This window comes from Carcharodon carcharias, chromosome 1, assembly GCF_017639515.1.
Source record: "Carcharodon carcharias isolate sCarCar2 chromosome 1, sCarCar2.pri, whole genome shotgun sequence".
Lineage (NCBI taxonomy): Eukaryota > Metazoa > Chordata > Chondrichthyes > Lamniformes > Lamnidae > Carcharodon > Carcharodon carcharias.
The window spans coordinates 178,402,485-178,427,559 of NC_054467.1; the positions used below are offsets into that span (position 1 = coordinate 178,402,485).

The 25,075-nt window shown below is 42.1% G+C and overlaps 1 protein-coding gene across 6 annotated transcripts in view; it reads left to right on the top strand.

Moving 5' to 3' along the window:
• The window catches only part of slc38a9 (solute carrier family 38 member 9), an 83,393-nt gene that overhangs the window by 18,527 nt on the left and 39,791 nt on the right, over positions 1–25,075 (top strand). For 3 of the 6 annotated variants that reach the window (XM_041194392.1, XM_041194628.1, XM_041194706.1), the window contains exons 2-8: positions 12,485–12,652; positions 16,373–16,502; positions 18,956–19,077; positions 19,185–19,248; positions 19,411–19,504; positions 21,033–21,203; positions 21,578–21,637. In XM_041194392.1, coding sequence (XP_041050326.1) covers positions 12,558–12,652; positions 16,373–16,502; positions 18,956–19,077; positions 19,185–19,248; positions 19,411–19,504; positions 21,033–21,203; positions 21,578–21,637 — 736 coding nt within the window. In that variant the 5' untranslated portion in view covers positions 12,485–12,557. Of the gene's footprint in view, positions 1–8,264; positions 8,285–12,342; positions 12,364–12,484; positions 12,653–15,471; positions 15,653–16,372; positions 16,503–18,955; positions 19,078–19,184; positions 19,249–19,410; positions 19,505–21,032; positions 21,204–21,577; positions 21,638–25,075 lie in introns of those variants that run through there. The other 3 variants (XM_041194540.1, XM_041194459.1, XM_041194620.1) reach the window with 3 other exon arrangements.

Sequence of the window (25,075 nt, forward strand, 5' to 3'; positions counted from 1 at the left end):
AAATGCTGGCCTTGCCAGCTTCACCCCATCCCATGAATGAATAAAAAAGATGTTTCTTGCCTCTTCTCAGAGATTACAGAAGGCCAATTGGGGAGGTGTGGGAGTGGGGAGATCAAAACTAGTCCAAAAGAGCACATTGGGCTTGATTTACATTACTGGATACCTACATCCAAGGTACCCATCACCCCAGCCAGAGTCAGGTCCAGCTCTCATTTGAGAATCAAATCTCCCCTCAACCCAAGGAGAACAACCTAGGTAGATTTGATATACTGCTGTACAAGATTATGACAGGTTTAGATAAGGTATACAAAGAAAAGCTGCTCCCCTCAACTGATGGTGCAAGGATGTCAGGACACAGATATAAGGTTTTGGGCAAGAGTTGCGAGTGGTAATGACCTGGAACTTAATGCCTAAGAGGGTGGAAGCAGAGACTAAGTGTTTTCAAAAGGAAATTGGATGGGAACTTGAAGGAAATAAACTTTAAGGGCTACGGGGATAAAGTGGTGGAACGGGACTAATTAAGCTGCTCTTTAGAGAGCTGGCATGGATTTGATGGACGGAATGGCCTCCTACACTGTTGTGACTCTATGAAGGAATACAACATCAGTATAAGCTGATAACCTATGCCACATACCCACTATAGTCTCAAAACAGAATGGCCAAACATCCTTCAGCTCTAAGATAAAAGCAAAAAACTGCTGATGCTGGAAATCCAAAATAAAAATAAAAATACCTGGAAGAACTCAGCAGGTCTGGCAGCATCTGCGGAGAGGAACACAGTTAACGTTTCAAGTCCATATGACTCTTCAACAGATCCTTCAGCTCTACCCTGCCCTCACATATTTTGTAAGCATGTTGCTTGTTTTTTCCCTATCTTCTTGCTGCTTCTCTAACGTTTTCAGCTGAAGTAACTAGTTACCACAATCTAGTCCCTTCATTTATTGTATAAACTTCCATCAAATTACCTTTTAAACTTTTCAAAGAACACCTCTGAACAGTCAGCTTTGTGGAACAGCTCATGCACAGTTCTCTTTCCATACATCCTAATGCTGCTGACACATCTCCAGCAATGATGCATCTTTCCTCCTCTATATTGCTCCCTTTGGCGTCCTCAAGATCTATCTTTGGTCCCTTTTCCATTTGTTGCATCTTGACAAGCACATGTTTAAACACCACTTTTAACGTTCTCTCTCAAGTCTCTAACTATAACATTTTGTTCAACCCATTGATTGCCTCCACACGATCAGTCTATTACTTTTAAAAAGAGATTCTGGATGACCACAGCCATCATGGAGTAAGGAGTTGATGCCTGATTGTGACATTGACAGAGTGCTAAGTTGGGAACTTGGTTCTTGTGGGGATTTCTCCAGTTCTTGTGGGGATTTCTCCAGCTGTAGAAGAGACAAGTTGCAACCCAGAAATAGAAGGTAACCTTGAGATGGGTGACAAAATTGAGGGGCCTAGATAGGATAGACAGGAAAGACTTGTTTCCCCTGGTTGAGGGGTCAATTAACAGGGGATGTAGATTTAAAGTGATTGGTAGAAGGATTACAGGGGACATGAGGAAAAACTTTTTCACCCAGAGGGTGGTGGATGTCTGGAATTCACTGCCTAAGCTGGTGGTTGAGGCTGAAATGCTCAACTCATTTAAAAAGCACCTGGATCTGCATCTGAAGTGCTATAACCTGTAATGGGTGCTGGAAAGTGGGATTAAAATGAGGGGCTAGTTTTTTTTTCTCTTTATGGCCAGCACAGACATGCTGGGTTGAAAGGCCCGTTTCTGCACTATGGTTCTGGTTTTCTATGGTTCTGTTTAAGGACCTGGGTGTGGGGTGGGTGAGTCTTTGGGTTCAGAGCATTCAAAAGAAAATTGAAGTGTGACATAACAGGACAAGATTGGTTGGTGAGTATTTTCTCTTTCTCTTACCTAAACTAGGGAATTTCAATCCGGGTAAGCATAACATTAATTGAAATAAGAATGTAAGCTTAAGCAGGATTAGAGACATTAATTAAAATTTAATAAAGAAAATAAAGCATAGTAAGGATGGCAGGGCAGCTGACATATTGCAGTTGTAGTATGTGGTAGCTGGTGGATACCAGTGAGATCCACGACAACCACATCTGCAGTCAGTGTCCGTGGCTTGGGGAACTCCGCTCAGATTTAATGAGCTGGAGGCCAAGCTTTGGACACTGCAATCCATCAGGGGTATGTTACCTGGACACTGTTCTAGACTAATTTCTTCTGATTTGGTCTGTGGTCAGGAGCAGGAGGGTGTTGACTGTGAGTGAGGCAGATATTGGGATCAGGAAGATAGAAATGGAGGAGCTCAGCCCTAGCAATTGTCCAACAGGTTCAAGGTTCTTGCAGCCTGTATGGCCGAGAGCTGGGGTTCCTGGTGGATGTGTGAACTGACCATGATACAGGAAGCCATTCATGTGGAAGAAGTAAATAGGAATGTAGTCACAGTAGGGGACAGTGCAGTCAGGGGGAATAGATACAGTTCTCTGCAGCTGAGAGTGAGAGCCCAGAATGCTGTGTTGCCTGCCCGGTGTCTGGGTTCAGGGCATCTGCTTGGGGCTTGAGAGGAACATGTAACGGGATGGGGAGGATCCATATATCGTGGTCCATATGGGTACCAACAACATAGGACTACGAAAGAGGTTCTGCTTGGGGATTATGAACAGCTAGGAGCTAAATTAAAAAGCTGAACCCCAAAGGTAGTAATCTCTGGATTACTACCTGAGCCACGAGCGAATTGGCATAGGGTAAATAAGAATGTGTTGAATGTCTGCCTCAAAGATTGATGTGGGAGACATGGGTTTCGATTCATGAGGCACTGGTACCAGTACATAGGATTGTGGGAGCTGTACCATGGGAATGGCCTTCACCTGAACTCTGCTGGGACCAGTGTTCTGCCCAGTTGTATAACTGGGGCGGTAGAGAGGGCTTTAAATGAAATAGTAGGGGAGAAGGTTCATGTGAGGGGAGTTTTGGAAAGTTAGAGAAAGGACAAGGCAGAGCAGGGTAGCAATAATGGGTAATGATGACCAGAGCTTATAAACAAGATTAAGCCACAAACAGGTGGCTAGAGTGGGCAGCTTGATTTTTTTTTTTTTGGGCCAATGCAGACACAATGGGCCAAGTGCCCACTTTCTGTGCCATAAACTTTCTATGATTAAGCAAATAAGGCCGGAGTTGGCAAGAATGGTAAAAAGGCAGAATTAAATGTTCTGTATCTGTGCACAGCATTCATATCAAATGAATAAATTGATAGCATAAGTAAGTATGTATGACCTGACCCCTTTCAGAAGTGTGGTTGCATGGTGACCAAGGCTTGGACCTAAATATTCAGGGACATTTGACATTTTGGAAGGACGGGAAGCTAGGAAGAGGTGGTGGAGCAACTCTATTAATTAAGAATAACATTAGTACAGAGTGAGAGGTGACCTTAGCTCAGAAGATCTAGAAGAATCATCAGTATGGGTAGCGATCAGAAATAGCAAAGTTAAGAAGCCACTTGTGGGAGTAGTTTATGGGCCCCCTAGCAGTAGTCACACTGTAGGACAGAGTATAGAGGAAGAAATAATGGGGGCTTGTAGGAAAGGTACTCAATCATCATGGGTGATTTTAATCTTCGTATCGGTTAGATGAATCAGATTGGCAAAGGTAGCCAATAGTGTGTATTAGGACAATTCATCGTGTGTATTAGGACAATTTCTCAGCAGTATGTTCTAGTGCCAACCTGGGAGTAGGCTATTTGACCTAATATGCAATGAGACAGGATTAATTAATGAGCCTCTAGGCAACAGTGATCATAACATGATGGAATTTCACATACAGTTTGAGAGTGAGAAGTGTGGGACTAAGACTAATGTCTTACCCTTTTGTAATTGAACTTTTTTGAGGACGAAGTTGGCTAAAGTGAACTGGGAAACTAGGTTAAAAGGTCAAACAGTAGGAAAGCAATGGCAGGCATTTAAAGAGATAATTGAAAAATTGATAAGATATGGTCCATTGAGAAAGAAAGACACACTGAGAAAGAAGTACCATTTGTGGCTACCTAAAAGTTAAGTAGAGTATTAAATTAGAAGAAAGGGTGCACAATATAGTGAAGATAAGTGGTAGGTTAGAAGAGTAGACAGAGTTTAGAAAACCAGCAACGAATGAGTTTAAAGTGAGGGAGAAATTAGAGTATGAGAAAACTAGCTAGAAATGTAAAGTCAGATATTAAGTGTTACCACAGGTACTTGAAAAGGAAAAGAGTAACTAAAGTGAACATTGCTCCCTTAGAGGGTGAGACTGGTAAATTAATAATGGGAAAGGAAATGGTGGAAGTACAGTATCTTGCATTTGTCTTCACTGTATAAGACACAAAAGTCACCTCAAGCATACAAAATCAAGTGGTAAAAAGGAGGGAGGAACTTAAAACAATAACAATCACTGGGGAAATTATTAGAATTAAAGACTGACAAGTCCCCTAGACCCGATGGTTTGCATCCTAGGGTCTTAAAAGAAGTGGCTGCTGAGATAGCAGATGATTTCTTTGTGGTCTTCCAAAATTCCCTAGATTCTGGATAGGTCCCATCAGAAGAGAAAATATTGAATGTTGCTCCTCTATCCAAGAAAGGAAAAAGACAGAAAGGAAACTATAGGCCAGTTAGTCTGACATCTGTCAAAGGAAAGTGCTAGAATCCATTATTAAGGAGGTAATAGGACATTTAGAAAATCATAGTACAATCAAGTGGTTTTGTGAAAGGGAAGTTGTGTTTGACTAATTTATTAGAGTTCTTTGGGGAAGTAACAAGCCAGGTGGATAAAGGGGAACTTATAAGTGTGGTGCACTTAGATTTTCAAAAAGCATTTGATAAAGTGCCACATCAAAGGTTTCTACACAAAATAAGAGCTTGCAGTGTAGGGAGTAATATCTTAGCATAAATAATTGGTTAGCTAACAGGAAGCAGAGTAAGAGTAGATGAGTCATTTTAAGGTTGGCAAGCTGTAACTAGTAGAGTGCCACAGGGATCACTGCTGGACCCTCACTACTTGGATGAAGGGATCAAATGTATGGTAGCTAAATTGGCTGACGTAAAGGTAGGAAAGTAAGTGGTCAAGAGGACATAAGGTGTCTGAGGGGATTTAGATAGTTTATAGAGCCTTAGAGGTCCACAGCACAGAAAAAGGCCCTTCGGCCCATCGAAACTGTGCCGGTCAAACATGTACCTAACTATTCTAATCCCATTTTACAGCACTAGGCCCATATCCTTGTATGCTATGGCATCGCAAGTGCACATCCAAATACTTCTTAAATGTTATGAGGGTTTCTGCCTCTACCACCCTTTCAGGCAGTGAGTTTGATTCCCACCACTCTCTGGGTGAAAAAGTTCTTCCTCACACCCCCTCTAAACCTCCTGCCCCTTACCTTAAATCTATTCCCCCTGGTGATTAATCCCTTCACCAAGGGAAAAAGTTTTTTCCTGTCCTAAGGTTAAGAGATTTGGTGAAAATTTAGCAGATGGATAATTAAGTGGGAAAATGTGAACTTGTCTACTTTGACAAGAAGAGTAGAAAAGCAGTATATTATTTAAATGGAGAGGGATTGCATAACTCTGCAGTACAAAGGGATTTGGATGTCCTGGTACATGAATCACAAAGTTATAATATGGGTACAGGAAGTGATTAGGAAGGTAAATGGAATGTTGGCATTCATTGCAAGGGGAGTCAAGTATATAGGAAAGTGCTGCAGCTGTCCAGGACCTTAGTAAGACCACATCTGGAGTACTGTGTACAGTTTTGGTCTCCTTGTGTAAGAAAGGATATAATTGCATTAGAAGCTGTTCAGAGAAGGTTCACTTAACTGATTCCTGGGATGAAAGGCTAAGCAGGTTGGGCCTATGCTCATTGGTGTTTTGAAGAATGAGATGATATTGCAACATGTAAGATCCTGAAGGGATTTGACAGGGTGGATGCTGAAAGGATGATTTCCCTTGTGGGAGTGACTAAAATTAGGGGGTACAGTTTAAGAATAAGAAGTCTCCATTTAAGATGGAGATGAGGAGAATTTTTTTCTGAAGGTTATTAGCCTCTGGAATTCTCTTCCCAAGAGAGGCTGGGTCACTGAATATAATCACGGCTGACTTAGGTTTTTGATCAACGAGGGAGTCTAGGGTTATGGAAGCAGACAGGAAAGTGGAGTTGAGGCTACAGTCTGATCAGCCATGACTTATCGAATGGTTAAGCAGGCTCAAGGAGCCAAATGGCCTACTCCTAATTCTTGTGTATCTCCATTATGAAGAAAACTGAAGCCATTGCCTTTGGACCCTGCCATGTGGTTTTCTTGTGCCTTTTATTCCATCCCCTTCTCCAGCTATTCCTTCAGGGTGAACTTGCCTGTTCATAATGTTGGTTTAGTTAGTTTGGATATGGGGTTTGAAGCCATCACCAAATCTCCTTTTCACTTTTGCAACTTGCCCATTATGCCCACATCTGAAATTTCCCTGTTGCTGAAATATCCATGCATACTTTTTTGTTACTTTCAGATAGATCAATTCCATTGTCGTCTTCACCATTCCCTCCCTTCACAAGTTCTAACTTATCAAAGCTCTGCTTTTGTCCCATCCCCAGTCTTATTTGCACATTTCCAATGTCAACTCTGCTCTTCAGTGCCCCCTATACATCAATGCATTAAATTTAAATTCCTTGCCCTTGTATTTAAACCCTCTATGGTCTTGCCACAGTGTATCCCCCAGTTCATCCAGCCCTCTAACCCCTTGAATGCTTCAAATTCTGGCCTTCCACTCATTTGCATCAGTCTTGCTTTCTGGGGCTCTCCTTGATCTCTTTTCCTATATTTACACCCTCTTGCAAATATAAGCTTTCCAACCAATCTCCTCGCCCCTTGGCATTAATTCCTGTGCCCAGCTACAAACTGCCTTTGTTTTCTGTATTAAAGTTGCTATAAAAGTTGACAAAATATTTTTTAAGAGTGGGGAAAGGCCATTAAACCCTGCAAGCCTGTCTATTTTTGTTGATCCCAACCCTGCTTTACGATCGAGTGCCTTAGCCACTGCTCCAAATAGCCCTCGAATCCATTTAAGAATTTGCTTAAAAAAAATTAGTTAGAATTATACAATAGTACAGCATAGATGTTTATGTGGCCCATCAAATTTGCTTTGGCCTTTCTCAAGATTCTAGTTCTTAAGAACAATCATGTGCCTTTACAACCAGAAGTGTCGTCCTGCTCTTATCTTTTAATTGGCCTCTTGAGCATTCCTGATTTAAGTGCTCCATCATTGGTGGTTATGCCTTCAGCTGCTTGGTCTCAAGCTCAGGAACTTGCGTCCTAACCACTGCACACCTCTACCCTACTTTCCTCCTTTAAGACACTCCAAAACACTTACCTTGTTTACCAAGCTTTTGGTCATCTGCTCAAATGCCTTGTTAGTTGGCTGAGTGTCATATTTTGTTATTTGGTGACCCCGTGAAGTGCCTTGGGATGTTTTATTACATTAAAACACCTATGTAAATAGAAGTTATCTGGGTTGAATTTTGATAACAGATTGTGGGAAATCTAAAGTTGTATGCTTTACTTGCTTGCAGCTGACCTGATTATCTTGACACCTGGTACAGTAATGATCACAATAGGTTCACATGCTACATCAGTTATTGTACCTTGATCCTGTTGATTTTGCAGCAAGTTGAAGGGGTTAGTAGAGTTATATTGTCAAGCTTTTAGATGCGTGCAGATGTGTTCCAGGTTTGGGTGCTGAGATAATTTGGATGCCAATAATTACATTTGATTAAAGTGAATGTAATTCTTTTTTTTTCAGATTGGAATAACTCAGGTAGCTAAAGCTGGTTGCAACACCTGGTTAACAATGAGATACTATAGATTACAATATGTAAAAAGTCTGTTATTGCAGTTATGACTAATTGTAACTTGAATTAATTATTGTCTTGTGGTGAAGGTGCAGTGTGTTAGACAGATCATTGGCACTAGAATTTCTACTCAGCATCCCCCCCCCACAAATCCGCTCTTGATCAATCACTGTGAAAGAAGCTCTTTCTTCCTGAATGAAAGAGGAGCTTAACAACTGTTGTTTTGATTGCATAGAAGTTGTCATGAACATGTTTATGCTGGAACCTTTTTCCTTGCTAGATTATCCTCTTAATTTGCTGTTTTCAACGTGGAATACGGCAGCTTGTGCTGTCAAAACATTTGTGCGAAATGGCCAGAGCTGCCACTGGTCCTCATTTACCAGAGGTGGTGGCAGCAGTTTTCTCAAGGTAATTCTGAGTATGAAATTTCGTTATTCACAATCATGATGAACTCAGCTTGGGGCTGGAGGCCCCATGAAGAGTTTTCAGAGGGTTGTAGGGCTGCAGAAAGTTAGAGACATGCTGGTGTGTGATCATGCAGAGATTTAAACATGAAGACGAGAATTTTAAAATCGTGGTGTTGGGCCAGGAGAAATGTAACTTCAAGAACAATGATGATGGGTGGATGGAAGTTGGCATAAGTTAATGTAATGCAAAGGGGAAGGAAATCAAAGGAAATTTATTGAAAAAAATTTTAGCTTCATAATATAGAAACTGAAAGTACCTCACTAAAATATATAAAAAATTTTTTTAGCCAAGTTGGCTAAACGGTTAATGTGGATCATATTAACGCCAACAGCATGGGACTTGATCCGCGTTTTGGCTGAGGTAGACCTGAGGCTTGCCTCCTTGACCTGTCCCGTAGTGAAATCACGGCATAAACTGATTGGTCTGTAATCACGAGGCAGGTCTTTATCCTCTTTTTTGAAATAGGGCTTAATGTTTGCAATTCTCCAGTCCTCCGGCACCTCCCCTGAATCCAGGGAACGTTGAAAGATTATTGCCAATGCCTCTGCAATTTCCTGCACGCCCACTTCCTTCAATGTTCTTGGATGCATCTTATCTGGTCCCACTGCCTTATCAACTTTAAGTACCAGCAGCTTATCCAATACCTCGCAACATTTAAGAAGTATTTAGATGAGCCATAGCATGTAGGGCTGTGGCCCAAGTGCTGGGAAATGGGATTAGAATACATAGGTGCTTGATGGCTGGCACGGACACAATGGGCTGAAGAGCCTGTTTCTGTGCTGTATGACTCTGTGACCCCCCCAACCCCTATCAATTTTAAACCCTTCTGGTGACTAACTTCCCTCCTCTGTCGTCATGGCCTGGTCAGCATCTGCCTCGTAGGTAAAGACAGATGCAAAGTATTCATTTAACACTTCAGCCATGCCTCTTGCCTTTGTGTAAATCCCTAATCTGCCCTACTCCTCTTACCACCCTTTTACTATTGGTGTGCGTATAGAATACTTTAGGATTTTCCTTTGTTAGCTGCCAGTCCTTTACCCATAATCTCTCTCTGCTCCTTGTATTTGCTTTTTCACATCCCTGCTGAACCTTCCGTATTCAGCTTGGTTCACAGTTGTATTTGCTACCTGATACCTGTTGTAAGTACACTTTTCCTTCAATTTAATTTCTATCTCCTTTGTCATCCAGGGAGCTGTGGATATGTGTTCTACCTTTTCCCTTTATTGACTGTGCCCAAACCATTTCCTCTTTGAAGGTAGCCCATTGTTCAGTTACTGTTTTTCCAGCCAACCTTTGGTTCCAATCTATCCGACCCAGCTTAGTTCTTGCCCCATTGAAACACACTCTTTGCCAGTTGATTATTCTTACTCTCAATTGACCAATGTCACTTTCCACTGTCATCCTAAAGCTTAAGATACAATGATCACTGTCCCCTAAATGTTCTGCACTTGATCCACTTGGCCTACCTCATTCCTAAGAATCAGGCCAAGCAGTGCCTCCTTTCTTGTTGGACTGGGCACATACTGCTGTAGGAAATTCTTTTGAACACAATCTAGGAACGCTTGGCCCCCTCTGCCCATTACATTACCACTATCCCAGTCTATACATGGGTAATTAAAGTCCCCCATTAGAACTACTCTACAATGTTTACACCTCTCTGTAATTTCCTTGCAGATTTGTTCCTCTATATCCTTCCCACCATCTGGTAATCTGTATATTACACCAAGCAATGTAATGGCATCCTACTTATTCCTTAGCTCTAGCCAAATCGATTCTTTTGACCTTGAATCCTCTGACACGCCCTCTTTCTCCAGTGATGCCGTACTCTTCTTAACCAAAAATCCCACCCCTCCTTTTTTTCCCTTTCCTATCTTTTCTGAACACCACCTTGTAACCAAGAATATTTAACACCCAGACCTGCCCGCCCTTAAGCCAGGTTTCTGTTATCGCCAGAATATCATAATCCTCAAGGCAACCTGTGCCTGTAACTCCCCATTTCTATTAGCTATACTCCATGCATCCAAGTACATGCAGTGTAACTCTGATTGAGACTTCATTACTTGCTCCCTCACTCCGACTCCATCTATTAACTCACTATTCTTTATTTTGGTGCTATCTGCCTCTCCCAGCATTCCGTGCACCATGGTATTACTTTCTAATATTCTCTCCTGGATCCCACACCCCTGCTGAGTTAGTTTAAACCCTCCCCAACAGCACTAGCAAAATGACCAGCAAGGAACGCAGCCCCGGCTCTGTTCAGATGCAACCTATCTAGCTTGTACAGGTGCTATCTCCCCCAGAACTAGTCCCAGGAACCTAAAGCCCTCCCTCCTGCTGCATCCTTCCAGCCATGCGTTCATTTGTCTTATCTTTCTATTTCTGCACTCACTTGCACATGACACTGGGTATAATCAGGAGATTTCTATATTGAGGTCCTGCTTGCTAATTTTCTACCTAGCTCCTAAATTCCAATTGCAGGACCACATTCCACTTCCTATCTATGTCATTAGTACCAATGTGAATCATGATCTCTTGACTGTCTGTCCTCCCCGACAAGAATGTCCTGCAGCTGTTCTGTGACATCCTTGACCCTAGCCCCAGAGAGGCAACAAACCACTCTGGAGTCACGTTGACGGCCGCAGAAATGCCTGTCTGTTCCCCTAACTAAAGAATCCCCTATCAGTACTGCCCTTTCGCTCTTCCTCCCCTCCTCTTCAGCTGGACCATCCCGTGGTTTCACGGGCTTGGCTTGGCTTTTGCGCTCCTCTAATGATCCATCTGATATCCAGAATGGAAAGCTAGTTAGTGAGAGGGACCTCTGGGGACTCCTGCAGTGCCTGCCTGTTTCTCTTGGACTGCCTGGCGGTCACCCATTCTTTATCCACCTGCTTGCCCCTAACTTGCGGTGTGACCACCTCTTTGAGCGTGCTATCCACGTAGTTCTCTGCCTCACGGAGTCACCTCAGTGACTACAGCTGCTGCTCAAGCTCTGAAACGTGGAGCTCGAGCTTGTGCAGCCGGTGACACTTGCTGCATATGGGTCACGAGAAGTGTCCACGACTCCTTACGTGACACAAGACGGGCATTCCACTTACCTCTTTAGGATGTTTTCAAAGAATCCCTTAAATCTTTACGTTGTCCTAGGAGTCTCCTGCTATGACTGAGTTCCAAGTAAAACAGTTGCATATGGAGCCTGATTTCGGGCCGAGAAACAACATGTCTTGCCCAGCAGAGCTGGTTTTGAGTGATTAGCGCCTCAATGCCTCGCAAGTTGACTTCAGAGAATGCTGCTGTTAGCTGCCTTTCTTGCCATTAGGTTTGGAGCAACTTGTGAAGGCTTTGCCAGTGTTTTGAGGTGCCTGTTGTACGTCATGTACAACACGAAATATGTAGGAGTGCAGGGATCACTGCTGCCTGGTAAACCACAAACTTAGTCTCGGGTTTGAGATCCTGGCCCTCATATACTCCTTTTCCTCAGTTGGCCGAAGGCTGTGTTGGCACATTAGAGGTAAAGATGAGTGGTGTCTGCCTTCATCAAGAGGGGACTCCCAAGATACAGAAAATGGTCCATGTTTTCCAGGATCTTACCGTTGATCCGTTGATCTTAATTGATGGGGAGGTGTTTTGCCATGAGCTGGTTGGAATAGAACCTGAGTTCTTCGGGTATTTGGTAAAATCCGTTCTCATATGCTTTGGAGGTAGAGTCGACAGTGACCTGGAGCTCGTTTTGAGTGAACGCACACAAGTGTCATCTGCATACTGAAGCTCTATGACTGAGGTTGGAGTTGTTTTGCTTTTGGTTTGAAAGTGATGTGGGTTGAACAGATTCCTGTCTGTCAATTATCTCCATGCATTTGGGTAATTTGCCAGAGGTGACGTGCAGTATTACAGAGGAAAATGGAAGAGACTTGGTTTGATGACAATAGTCTTGTTTAAATAGTTTACCAATTGAGTAAATAATGGTAAAACCTTTTGCGTTCAAATTTGTTGCCATGTTTAGGAGATTTGATATACTGGAGGTGGGATCTTTACAACTTTTCATTCCTAACTTGTGTTTGGTATGCTTCTGCTAGCCATAATGGCAACAGTTTCTTTTGAATATCTTTTTTTATTAACTACCTTTTGTACATGTATGCCTAGATGATACAGGCTCCAGAGAACAGTAACCAATGAAAACATAGCAATTGGGCCTCAGAGCCAAATAGACTGAAATATGGCAGATGACATGCAGCCGTTGTTGACTCCTGCCGTTGAAGATAAATCAACGTATCTTGAACAAACAAGCAAGCCAGAATTAAATTCAAGAAGGTAAGATTTAAGGAATAGTATTCACCATTAGCAGACCAACAGTGTTAAATATTCTACTTATCGAAACAAAACAGCGCATTTTTTTTTTAAGAAACTGCAGATGGTGACATGGGTGTGTTTGATTTCTTCAAATGTGTAAATGTATAGCTAAATACATCATCAGTAATGTGTTTACTCTTTTCATCTCTTTGGAGGAAGGTAACATTTGGAAATATGTATAATACATATTCATAGTTGCAAAAATTGCTAGAATGAAGATGCTGGTAGCAAATTTTATTTTTTTTCCTTTTAGACTCCTTGTTGCAACATTCACGGGTGCTGGTGATGTCTGGCACCTCAAAATGGCCATTCATGTAAATGGTGTTGTGAGCTATTCAACTGTAGAAAACATCACTATTGAGAGGACAGTTCTGCCCTAGTCCAATCATGCTACCCAGTAGGAGGATAGCAATCATGAATAGAAACTTTGCCAATGTTTTCCTGCTTAATTTACTTGTTCTCCCAATTGCTGCCTTAGTTGAACCCAGTACAAACTGGGATCAAGCAAACAGTTTATTTCGTGATTCTTCCGAGATGCTGACCAATCTCCTTCAGCCAGTTGAGCTTCCCATTTCTGTTTGCCTCATCCAATGCCCGTCTGACTGCTAAGCCTCCAGAAGTCATGGATGTTAGCAGTTGTCTTCCTGTTGTCAGTGTCCGCAATCTACTCCGCAGGAGTAGCGGAGGTATGGACGCCCAGGAGGTCATGACCCAGTGGCCAGTTCACTGTATAGAAGGCCTTCATCATCCATACAGCCATCATCCATCTCAACATGGCTGAGCCAGCGCAGATGTCGTTAACTTGGCAAAGAATGTTTGCTGATGTAATAAGCAAACTTCAGGACCTCTGAGTTGGTGACCTTGTCCTGGCAAGAGATACTGAGGATACATCTGAGACAGTGAAGGCTTAGCCTATGTTGTTCAGATCTCACCACTGTAGAGGAGTGCACTGAGAATGCAGGCTTGGTAGAGTCACAGTTTGGTGTTCTCGGTCAGGTTGCTTTTGTTCCACACTCTTACTCAGCTTGAACATAACAGCTGCAGCTTCTACATGTGTATGTTGATTTCAGCATTAAATCACAGATTGTTCGTGATCGTGGGGCCATGATATGTGAAGCTGTCAACAACCTCCATTGTCGATGCTGATAGATGGTGCAGGATGTTGCCATACCACCATGACATTTGTATTCCTGGTGCTGATGGACAAACCATCATGAGATGGCACGAGAGAGGATGTCTATTTGCTGCTGAAGGTGTTCCTCCGTATGAGGTGCTAGTGTGGCATTGTCACATAGAGCAGCTCTCTAATGAGGATTTGGTGCACATTTGTCTTGGATCTCTGGTGTCAGTTCTGGCATGTAAATAGACACCGTCCATAGATAACATGAAGGCATATGACAGCAGCAAAGACAAGAATATGCCGAAGAGTGTCAATGCTAGAACACAACCCTGCTTGACCTCACTGCCCATCATGTTGTCATGGAAAGAGGAGATCACATTGGGCAGCTTTGGCAGGCAGCCAATTTTCTACGTCGGCTTAAATAGATCACCTCTGCTCATATGGTTGAAAACAGTACAAACTGGGATCAAGCAAGCAGTGAAGGCAATTTTTGGATTTTGTTTGTTTATGGCATTTCTCTTGCAACTGCCTGACTGAGAAGATAATGTCCATTGTATTTTCCAGTTCCGAAATGGCACTGGGATTCAGGATGGATGTGTGTTCAGCCAGGATCTGCAGTCTGACCAGTGCAATATGGGCAGAAACCTTTCCCATGATGCTCAGTAGAGTAGTTCCTCCATAGCTGTTTCAATCACTACAGTCACCCTTGTTCTTGTACAGGGTTACAACCTTTGCTTCACTAATATCTGAGGGCACTGCCCCCTCCCTCCAGCAGAGACTGAAGTTCATGCAGATGCTGGAATGTCTGTTTCCCAAGCTTGAGTTCAGGTGGTATGAACTTGGAGCTTTGTCCATGACAAGCGAGTTAATAACTTTGCTATTAAACTCTTCCACTGTGGATTTAATATCTAGCTCTGCAATGACAGACTGGTTTTCTACCATGCCTAGAGCGTCCTCGGTGATGGTGTTCTCCCTGGAGTACAACTTAAAATTATTGTTCCATCCATCTCTCCAACTGTTTATAGGAGTTGGTAATGACCTCCCCTCCCTTTATTTTCAGTGGAGCTGTTTTCTTTGCTGATGCACCTTGCTGTTTTAATCCCTTCATTCATGCCTTAAACATTATCCAGATATCCTTTGCCGCAGGGATTCTGGCAGAGTTGTAATCAGCCATTGACGCACTGCCTAGGACTCTGGTTTCAATTAGAGATTCCATCACAGTGATGTTAGCCTCGAACAAGTCAGCATTTTTTTTGCTGTTGCCTCCCATACGTTGAAAGTGTGTTATTGTAGATGATTTGGGGTATGTTTCATTTTTGCTTCTGTGCCCTATGTGGGAGTGCCAGAGTCCCTGTTCAATCAAGTTGCTGAACTGTTGGTTTTCATTGGGTCGGCACTATGGCTGATGTTGATATAAGGATAACTTTACTGCTTTGAAAAGGATGCATCCTAACCCTGATGCACACTATCCTGGTCAGAGCTGTGCTGTTCAGAGAGTCACATTTGGTGATAATCCGGTTCAGCTGGTGCCAATACCCTGATCTTGAATGTCTGCAGGACACATTGTGACATGATTTTCTCTGAAAGAAAGTGTTATACAAAACTCATGATTGCAGTAAACCTCAAGCAGTCTCTGTCCATTCTCGTTTATCTTTCCCAGGCTCTGATGTCTGAGGCAGGAGAGTCATGCCTCATGGCCTATGCCCAGTCTTGTGTTGAAGTCCCCCAGCAGGTAAAGCTGTTCTGACTTGGGGATTCTACTGCTAGCAGCATCAAGCTCTTCACAGAATTGGTCTTTCACCTCTAGTGGAATACAGCATTGGAGTATGGATAATCATGAGGTTAGCACTTGCCTGCGACTTGGGGACTCTGTACACAGGCAGCATAGCTGTGTTCACCATTGTGTGAACGTGTGAATAACTTGCAATTCTCTCCCCAGTAAAATAATCTAGGCCTTTCTTTAAGCTTCAGCAATCAAACTGCTCAGGCTCACTGTCCGGCAGATTTCAGAACAGGTCACATGATCCCCTTCATTTTTACCTTAAATTGAAGACAATCCGAAAACATAGTTATAATGTTTATAAGATTGTTTAACAGTGACTGTTCCAGTGCTCAGTTCCATTCTCAACTCCCCAAGTAAGCAATCTGAACTTTATTGGCACTCCTTCCACCACCTTAAACATTCATTGTCTTCAGCAGCAGTGAGCAGTGGTTACAGTGCATCAGCTACGAGATCCAATATGGCAACTTGCCAACACTTCTTTAACAACTCCTTTGAAATCCGAGATTGCTATCACCTAACAAGGCAAGGGTAGCTGGTGCATGGGAACACCACAGCTGCCCTCCAAGTCTCACACCTGACGTGGTAGTAGATTGCCATTCCTTCGTTGTTTCTGGAACTCCCTCTCTTCACCACACCAACTGTAGAAGCCAAGAAGCTAGCTCACCGCCACTACCAGTGGCATCCCCATTCTCACGAATGAATCGAAGTCTAAAATTGTTATTTGTAAATAACTGGTTCTGTACATTTAATAAGATATACTTCTTAATCTTGCATTTAGACCTTTCTATGTGCCGCCCAGAAGCCTCCATGGAAACATAGACCCAAAGGAGCAGGTGACAGAAGAAGCTTCAGCAATGAACAGCCGTGTTCAGTACTACAGCAAGTTGACCACTACGCACAAGACCTTGGTAGTATTACTTGTTTTATTTTTAATTTTACAAAGCTTATTTCTTTGTCCCTTCTCTTTACATCCCCCCCCTTCCTCCCACCCCTTTTGTTCCTTCTCTTTATATTTCCACCCTAGTCTCATTCTACTTTGTGATGATGATCTTGCCTTAAGTTGCCTAATACAGACAGGTCTTTTAAAGTGATGGCATTGTCACAGTGGACTGTTTGATCAAGTTCCATGTGTGCTGGTTGTGCTTTATTCATCATAGCTAAGCTAGGCCCATTTTTGTACACCTTGCAGGAGTTATTAGATAATTTAGGAATTGGAACCTTGGCTCCCCTGATGATTTGATGAGTCATCCAGTTGATTGGTAAGTCATACAGGAATATTTCCACTTGATCTATGGTTTGGTGAGTTTACTGGCCTTAGAAGCAGCAGTAGGCTCATTGCAAGTGCCTCAGTGCCCCAGGATGACTGTTCCTGCTTGTGAAGTGTGTAGATGCGTGGATGTTGGATGAGTAAGAAACAGGGTAAGGGTGGATTGTTCTGTCAACACTTGCTGTAAAGACTCACATGAATGATAGCCTACTTTGTGAGGTGACAGAAAATGACTGGTAAATATGAAGCTGTATGCAAACTAGGTACTACTGCCTTTAAAGATTGAGGGAGGAGAAAATTGGGAAGAAGGAATGAGAATCTTGCTTTCCCCATGCCCACCACCACCTCTAGCATGAACTAGGTCATTTGCAGCACCCTTACTTGTCTATTCTTGTACCACCCTTTATTGGCTTGCTTTACATGTTTCAGTTGACACAATTAGAAAAGGCTTTTTAGATTGGAAAACAAGCCCACTACTCAAGCACAAACTTGACCTTAACAATTTGAGCCATTGCTATAATCATTCCCCTCATATGGTGCTGTAGATAGCCAACTGATTGATTGCAGATTAATAACTGAAATAACCAAATAATATCTATCCTTTTTTAAGGCATATAAGAATGTGTAGTTGGGGCAGAGGACTGGAAGTGAAGTCTTTGGTAACTAGTGAAGGTAGTTGATACTCTGGTATTTTTACAGATATCTGGCTCATATCTTTACTGTGTTTTAGCACTTGTTTGTGAGATGGATTAATGATCTGCTGTGTCACAATTGAGTTATAGATTTTGATGTTAACTGGGAAGAACTACGTATTGATTCAATGAAACCACTCTTATCTCTTGTAAACTTTGTGGTTGGTGATGAAGGTAGCACCAGAGGGTATGTAACAGCATGGGTACAGCTCCTTCAGCTGCTGTTTGGTGATGCTGAGTTTCTGGCATTTATGCAGGGTGTAGTATATTTTCAAGTAATTTAGCTGCCCCCTCCTCTTATTTTGTTGTAGATGGAGATTGATTGTTTCCCCTAATACAAATGGTAACTGCCTGGAGAGAGGTTTGCTTTGCAATGAAGATGGCTTGTAGCAGCTGTCCTCTCCACTATGGCATTCTAACTTTTTGGAGATACTTGATGCAAGGCAGTTTAAGCCCTTGCGTAAAAAACGATGTCAGGTAGCTGCTGCATAGAGTGAAAATATCTTTCCAATAGCTGCTGAAGTTTCATAAGCTAAGTTGAAATTTTTATTGGTACCTCTACCTCTTGTCACCTTATTTGATCTATTCTCCAAGACCCAACACTCCTGACAATCTGAAGCTAAACCTATTAGATCAATTTGTCAGCATACCTGCCTCATGTCAAGTTCACTTCCTTGAGTGCAGGCAACATTGAAAGCTTACAGGACAGACAGAAGCAAGATTGCTGTCAGTCATTAACAAGAGAGAACTAGAAAAAGCATAGGGATACAGTTCAATGGATTTCTGCAATTACAGTCTACATGTTTGATTTCATCCTATAGAACCTTGCACTTGCATAGTAGCATTAACGTAAAAAAGCACTCTAAGCACTATAGAGGCATAAGGAAATTTGGTGCCTAGTCAAAGAAGGGAAATTGGGAGAAGTTGGTCTTAAAGGTGGAGATTAGGGGCAACGATCAATCTTCACAAACATGGGTTAGTGTGGCTTAAATTGTGGCCGCCAGTGATGGGGCAAAGAGCGTGTGAATGCACAAGAGACCAAAGTCATAGGAATACAGTTTTGGGGGAAGGGAATTATAGGACTCAATATGGGAGATCCTAGGTCCTGGGATGATTTAAAATTTGAGGCATTGAGGGACCAGGAGCTAATGCAGGTGTGGTGGATAAGTGGACTTGGTTTGGGAGTGGAGTTTTGGGGAGTTGCTGTTTAGAGGAGGTTATAGATTGGGAGGCCATTGGATTAAAAAATTTGTTGAAGCTTGGAATTGGATGTTCAGACAACGCAGGTGGCATTGAGTACAGAGAACATGCCATGTTGTGACTGATTTGTTATGAAAGAAGTTTTTAAAATATGGAAGTAAGTTTGTCTATAATTTGCTATGATTCATTAATATTTTTACAGGTGCCACCTGATCACGTCGTTCCTGCTGAAGAGAGAATTTATGTTTACAGTCCTCTAGGAAGTGCTCTCCAATTTGAAAGTAGCATCGATGGCTTTGGAAAGAATCCCAGCATAGTCACTATGTGTGTATAGATTTACGTTTTCCTCATCAATCTTCAATGTATAAAGAAAGGATATAATAGCTCCCCAGTTCATGATCTAAATGTTACTGAATCTTATTTTTTTCCAGATTTTCCATCTGGAATACCATGATGGGTACATCCATATTGAGCCTTCCATGGGCACTAAAGGAGGTTAGAAGTTTCTTATGCAGTTCCATGATTTTTATCAATAAGTTAATAGTATGGTGCTGCAATTTTTTCTGCATTTCATTAAACTGACTTATGAAGTTGCAATGTTTTATTAAAAGTTATGGTTTCTTCAAAAACTGAAACCTTTTTTCCTTTCCCGATTAGGCAGGGTTTACTTTAGGGATTATCTTGCTCATTTTAATGAGTGTGCTGATGCTGTACTGTTGTTACCGGGTGCTCAAATCTCGACAGACAGTAGGTGCGTATTATTATTTTGTAATAATAAATTTGTCCCATTTAATGCAGTAATTGAACTATTTGCAATGATTTCTGAGAAATGTATCTTGCAGGTAATTTGTAGTAGAATTTAATCGAAATGCTTATTGTATAGTGGTAACTTGTACATTGTGCAATATTATCATGTTTAATTTGTCCAAGGAAACATCAATTTTTCAGTATTTCAGTTGAAATGCTTGTAAAAGGATGGAAGATACCTGGGGTGGGGGGATAATTAATTTTAAATAATTAATAGTACTAATGGTAATGTGTGTTTTAATGCATTTTTAATCAAAACTAGTTCAAACCTGTTATAAAACAGCTTTTAGTGGGATTGTGAAAACACTTTGTCTTGCAAAATGAAATTTGACCCCTGTGCTTCAGTATTGGAAACTTGTTTGAAATCTGTAGGATAGTTTCAGCTCCGTTTAGAAACCTTAATTCCCAAAATAATTTTTATAGGGAGCATACATGCAATTTGTGTCACTATAAAAGCCTTGCCACTTAAGTTCCCAAAGGAAAATGAGAATATATTGAAATGAACATAGTTTTGAAACTAAATTATGTCAGCCAATTGGCTCAGCACTTTGTTTTTTACACACAGTTCAGAAAATATTGAATGTAAACTTTCATCTTGACCCTTTGGATTTTGCTTAAAGGAAGAATGTTTCAGCAAGTCACTTTCAACTCCTTTTTTACTTAATGAGAAAAGTTAATTAGCTGGAAAGCTGGGTTGTTTGGCAACCACTTAAGTACACATGAACATAAGTAGATGGGAAGAATGTCCATTCAGTAAATTACTTCCAAATGACTTTACCTCACAAAACCTCAGTCTATTTGTACCTACTTTTCTTTCTTCATTCATGGGATTTGATTATGGCTGGCAAGGCCAGCATTTGTTGCCCATCCCTAATTGCCCTTGAGAAGGTGGTGGTGATCTGCCACCTTGAACTGCTGCTGTCTATGTGGTGTAAATACACCCACAGTGCTGTTAGGGAGGGAGTTCCAGGATTTTGACCCAGCAAAATAGTTCCAAGTCAGAATGGTGAGTGGCTTGGAGGGGAACTTGCAGGTGGTGGTGTCCTTCTAGGTGGTGGAGGTCACAGTTATGGAAGGTGCTGCCAAGGAGGCTTGGCCAGTTGTGCTTGCTTCCATCCTCCTTGAGGTTTGGCTGTTTTCTGCTAATGGGAAAGTGCAAACTGTACAATTTCTCACAACTGCTATGGTCTTTTTTATATTCATTCATGGGTTGTGTGCATTGCTGGCTAGGCCTGCATTTATTGCCCACCCCTAACTGCCCTTGAGGCTAGGTGAGTTTAAATCCTTAATGCTGATGGTAACCCATCCTTGGGATTTTGTGGTCTGCATCACCCAGTGTTGCATCAAGTGACATCTTTAACCAGTAAGCTAACATCGGAGCTTGTCAGTGAATTGAAGTTTTTTCGATTTTGATTATTGGCCCTCTATTTGCTTAATTGTTCTCTAAAATTTGTTTGTTTTCTTTCTCAAAGACCATGTTGATACAACAAACTGGGAGTTTCCTGATGTCTGTAAATACTATTTTGGTTCGTTTGGCCAGTGGTCCAGTCTTCTTTTCTCTCTCATTTCTCTGTTTGGAGCCATGATTGTTTACTGGGTCCTGATGTCCAATTTCCTCTTCAACACGGGGAGATTTATTTATAGTAAGTTTTTAAAAAAAACTATTTACTTCTACCAGTTTGGACTTTCGTCAGTGTAACCTAGATCTCTGCAGTTTATGTTTAACACTTAAACCTTTTCAATTACTGCATTCAAGATGATGAGATCAACTCCTACACGTTGAAATCTTGAGGTCTCTAATTTTACCAAATTACTGTGAACGGTATCTTATATTAGCAAAATAAATCATTTGCAATCTGTGCTTCAGGTGTTTTGCATGTAAGAAGTGATATCACCCAAAGGGGATTTCAATATTCCAGAAACTAGTGACACAAAACAGTCATAGGGCTTTGTGTATAATTTAAATTTTTAAGCTTGTTTAATCTCACCTACGGTGTCCCATTATTTTGTTTTCCAGATTATGTTCATAATGTCACAGAAATGGACCATGTTTTAAGTACGAATGGGAGTGTTAAAGGTAGGACTGCCAATTTGAGAGTTGTCTAGTATAAAATTTAAATGTAAACTTTGTCACAAAATTTATGCATTGTTCATTACCTACATATCCAGAATTAAGCCCATCATTCTATTTCCATTTATCCTTCTTTTATTTGGCTTATTTTTACCCTTCATAGATGTGCCCCCCTGTTGTCATGCCTGCTACAATTTCTCCCATCTTGGGTCCTCAGCCCTCTCAAATCCCTACCCCCAATCTTTTGGGACTCCTTGGCCTTACAACTCCACTGGCACTTTGCTTCTCATTGTTAAACTAGCTTCTCTCTATACCTCACTGGATATTGTCCAAGGCACCTTGTTGCCTACTTAACAAGCAACAACTGCAACTGTTGAACCTGCTGAGGGTTAATCTTGCCAAACTCATTGATGTCCAACCTATGCATCCTAGTGCCAACACTGTGGGCTCTGCTAGTGGATCAGCTATCATCATCTCTCTCAGCGTCTCCCTCCAGAATGTCTGTTCACTCTTGATTGCATTGACATTATTGTCTGACGGCTGATGACATTATTGTCTGGCTGAAGGGTGATGACATCTTCCCCTCACTGAAGCCTCCCTGTCTGGCTTTACCTTCAACCGATTGCCCCACCCAGTCCATTGCAGTAGTGATGTGGCTTTTATAAACAAACTACACTTTGATCTGCCCTGCCTACTGCTCTGGCACTTCATCCTGCTTTGAGCATCTTATCTTTGACCATTTCTCTCTTTAAAACCCTCGAGCTCTACCACCCAGCCAAGTACTTTAACATTTTCTCATAAGATCAGAAGAGACAAAAGGAGGAGTGGGCTATTCGGCCCATCCAACCTGCTCTGTCATTCAATAAGATCAGGGCTGATCTGATTGTGGCTTTAACTCCACTTTCCTGCTTTAGCTCCCCCCCCTCCGCCGCCCCCCTAAATAACCCTTAATTCCCTTGCCGACTAAAATTCTGTATAAACCAACCATGAATATATTCAATTACCCAGCATCCATTCTTCTCTGGAAGAGAATTCCAAAGATTAATGACTCTCAGAAAGAAGAAATTCCTCCTTATGCCCATCTTAAATGGGAGACCCCTGATTTTTAACTGTGCCCTCTAGTTCTAGATGCTCCACTGAGTGGAACCATCCTCTCAGCATCTACCCACATCTGCAGTAACTGTCTGGAGCTTGAGGAAATTTTGGCTCCGCGTTGAGCTGCAGTTCAAGCTTCAGACATTGCGATGCCTTGGGGAGGGGAAAGTTACCCAGACACTTTGTTCCGGGAGGCAGTCACACCCCTGAGGCTAGGTACTTCAGATTTGATCCATGTCTGGGACAGTGGGTGTGACCATGAGTGAAGCAGGTATGGGGATCCAGTAGGTAACAATGGAGGAACCTCAGGCCTTGCAATTGCCCAGTATGATTGAGGTTCTTGCAGCTTGTGTGGATGAAACAAGGGACTGCAGGAAGCATGAGCAAACTAACCACAGCACTCTGGTATAGAGGACTAAAAAGGAAGATAATTGTAGTAGGGGGCAGTATAGTGGGGGGGATAGATACTATTTTCTGCAGCTGAGCGTGAATCCCGAATCTGTTTGGCCTGTTGATGCCTGAGCTGGCTCTCTGAAAGAGAATTTTACGTAGTGCCATTCCCCTGCCTTTCCCCCATAGCCCTGCAAGTTTTCCATTTTCAGATAATGATCCAATTCCTTTTGAAAACTTCAATTGATCCCGAAGCCACTGTTGCCTGTTAGGTGCCAAGATTAAGGACCTCCCATGGCTGGAGAGGAGCTTGGAGTAGGAGGCAAAGGGTCCATTTGTTGTTTGGTAATTCAGAATTTGAGCATTGTGGAAAAGAGACAATTTTTGTGGAAGTTTTGTCTTGCACTCATCAGGGCAACTTGTAAGAGATACCAACATATGATTGGTTGGCAGGTGGACTCTGGTAGAGGTGTTGTCATGGAGAATGCACCAGTTGATGGTGACTGATAATTAACTGCCAAGCATTGTTTGAAATTTAAACCAGACAACTTGATTCTGGTCAAGACATTGTCCTGGGGAAAGATCCAACAACTAGCTGTCACTTATTTTGTTTAGCTGAATCAGGCCCAATGTATGTACATATTCTTTCTGTAGCTTCCAGTACATGTAAATATGACATAGTGCGAGGCTGACTGACTATCTTAAATTGGTTGTCAGCGTAATCCTTAACATACTGAGGATTATTTAGCAAATGCTGTCTAATTGCAGAATCACATCTAATGTTGGACGCTGTTTTTGAGCTTTGCAAGCACAGACTAGTTGGGTACGGTCTGTACCTTGCTAGTTGTGAACGCCAGCTGGGACACGCTGTTTGATACGATCTGTCAATCTTTGGAATGTGTGGTCTATATACTTAGCATCGCGCTGGCACTGAAATTCATATACCACATTACTCATTTGTGTGATAGGCAGGACGTCATTTTGGCTTGATGGCAGCATCCAGTTACTGGCAAATACCACTTGTGTTGCTGCTGCATGGTAGCAGCACGAAACAGGTAGCTTCATCTGTTGCTCAAATTTTTGAGATACCTTACCCTTCCAGGGTAATCTGTGGTAGACTGGCCACTTTTCAGGGCAGAAAGTGATGGCCTTGGGGCCTGTTCATGAGTTTACGTGATATACAGTACAAAATGATCTGAGCAGGGTAGCCACTATCCCACAGTATATCTTTGTGGCCTATTTCAGGTTCAAGCTTGCATGGCAAGCAGATGGCTCGGGGCCCGATTTACAAGGTTGCCGATATGGCCAATCTTATCTGTAAGAATCCTAATGTGTGTATTGACCAGTGAAGGGTGGCTTGTGGTAGACAATGGTAGAGAACCCCCTGGCAGATTTCTTAACTAGTACGTCAAGGAAAGTGAGTTCATTTGACTGCTCCATTTCAAAGGTGAATTCGAACACAGGATGGAGCCCATTAGGGTAAGCAAGAAAATTATTGCATGTTGCTACAGATTTAAATATAGCATATTGGAAATGTGCAAGAGGTAGGCGGTTAGGTGTCGTTCCATCGAAGACACAATTCTCATGGAACCCAACAAAGATGTTTGCGAGAGCTGGACCTAGCGGATATCCCATGGCAACACAATCTATTTGGGCATACATGGTGTCATTAAAGCTGAACTCAACTGTGCGAGTTACTGAGTTCATAACCTTAATGAATACTAATTCATGCAATGGTGGCAGGTCTAGGTCGCCATGATATAGAGCTGCGGCACAAACATCTATGGCTTCCTTAAGTGGAACTTTGGTGAATAGGCTAACAATGTCAAATGAGCACATGGACACAGCATTGCTAGTGATATGTAAGACCAGTATATGTAAGACCAGTATATCTAAGTAGGGATAGTTTGGGAAATGTTGATGTACAAAGGACCTGGGTATCCTTGTACACCAATCACT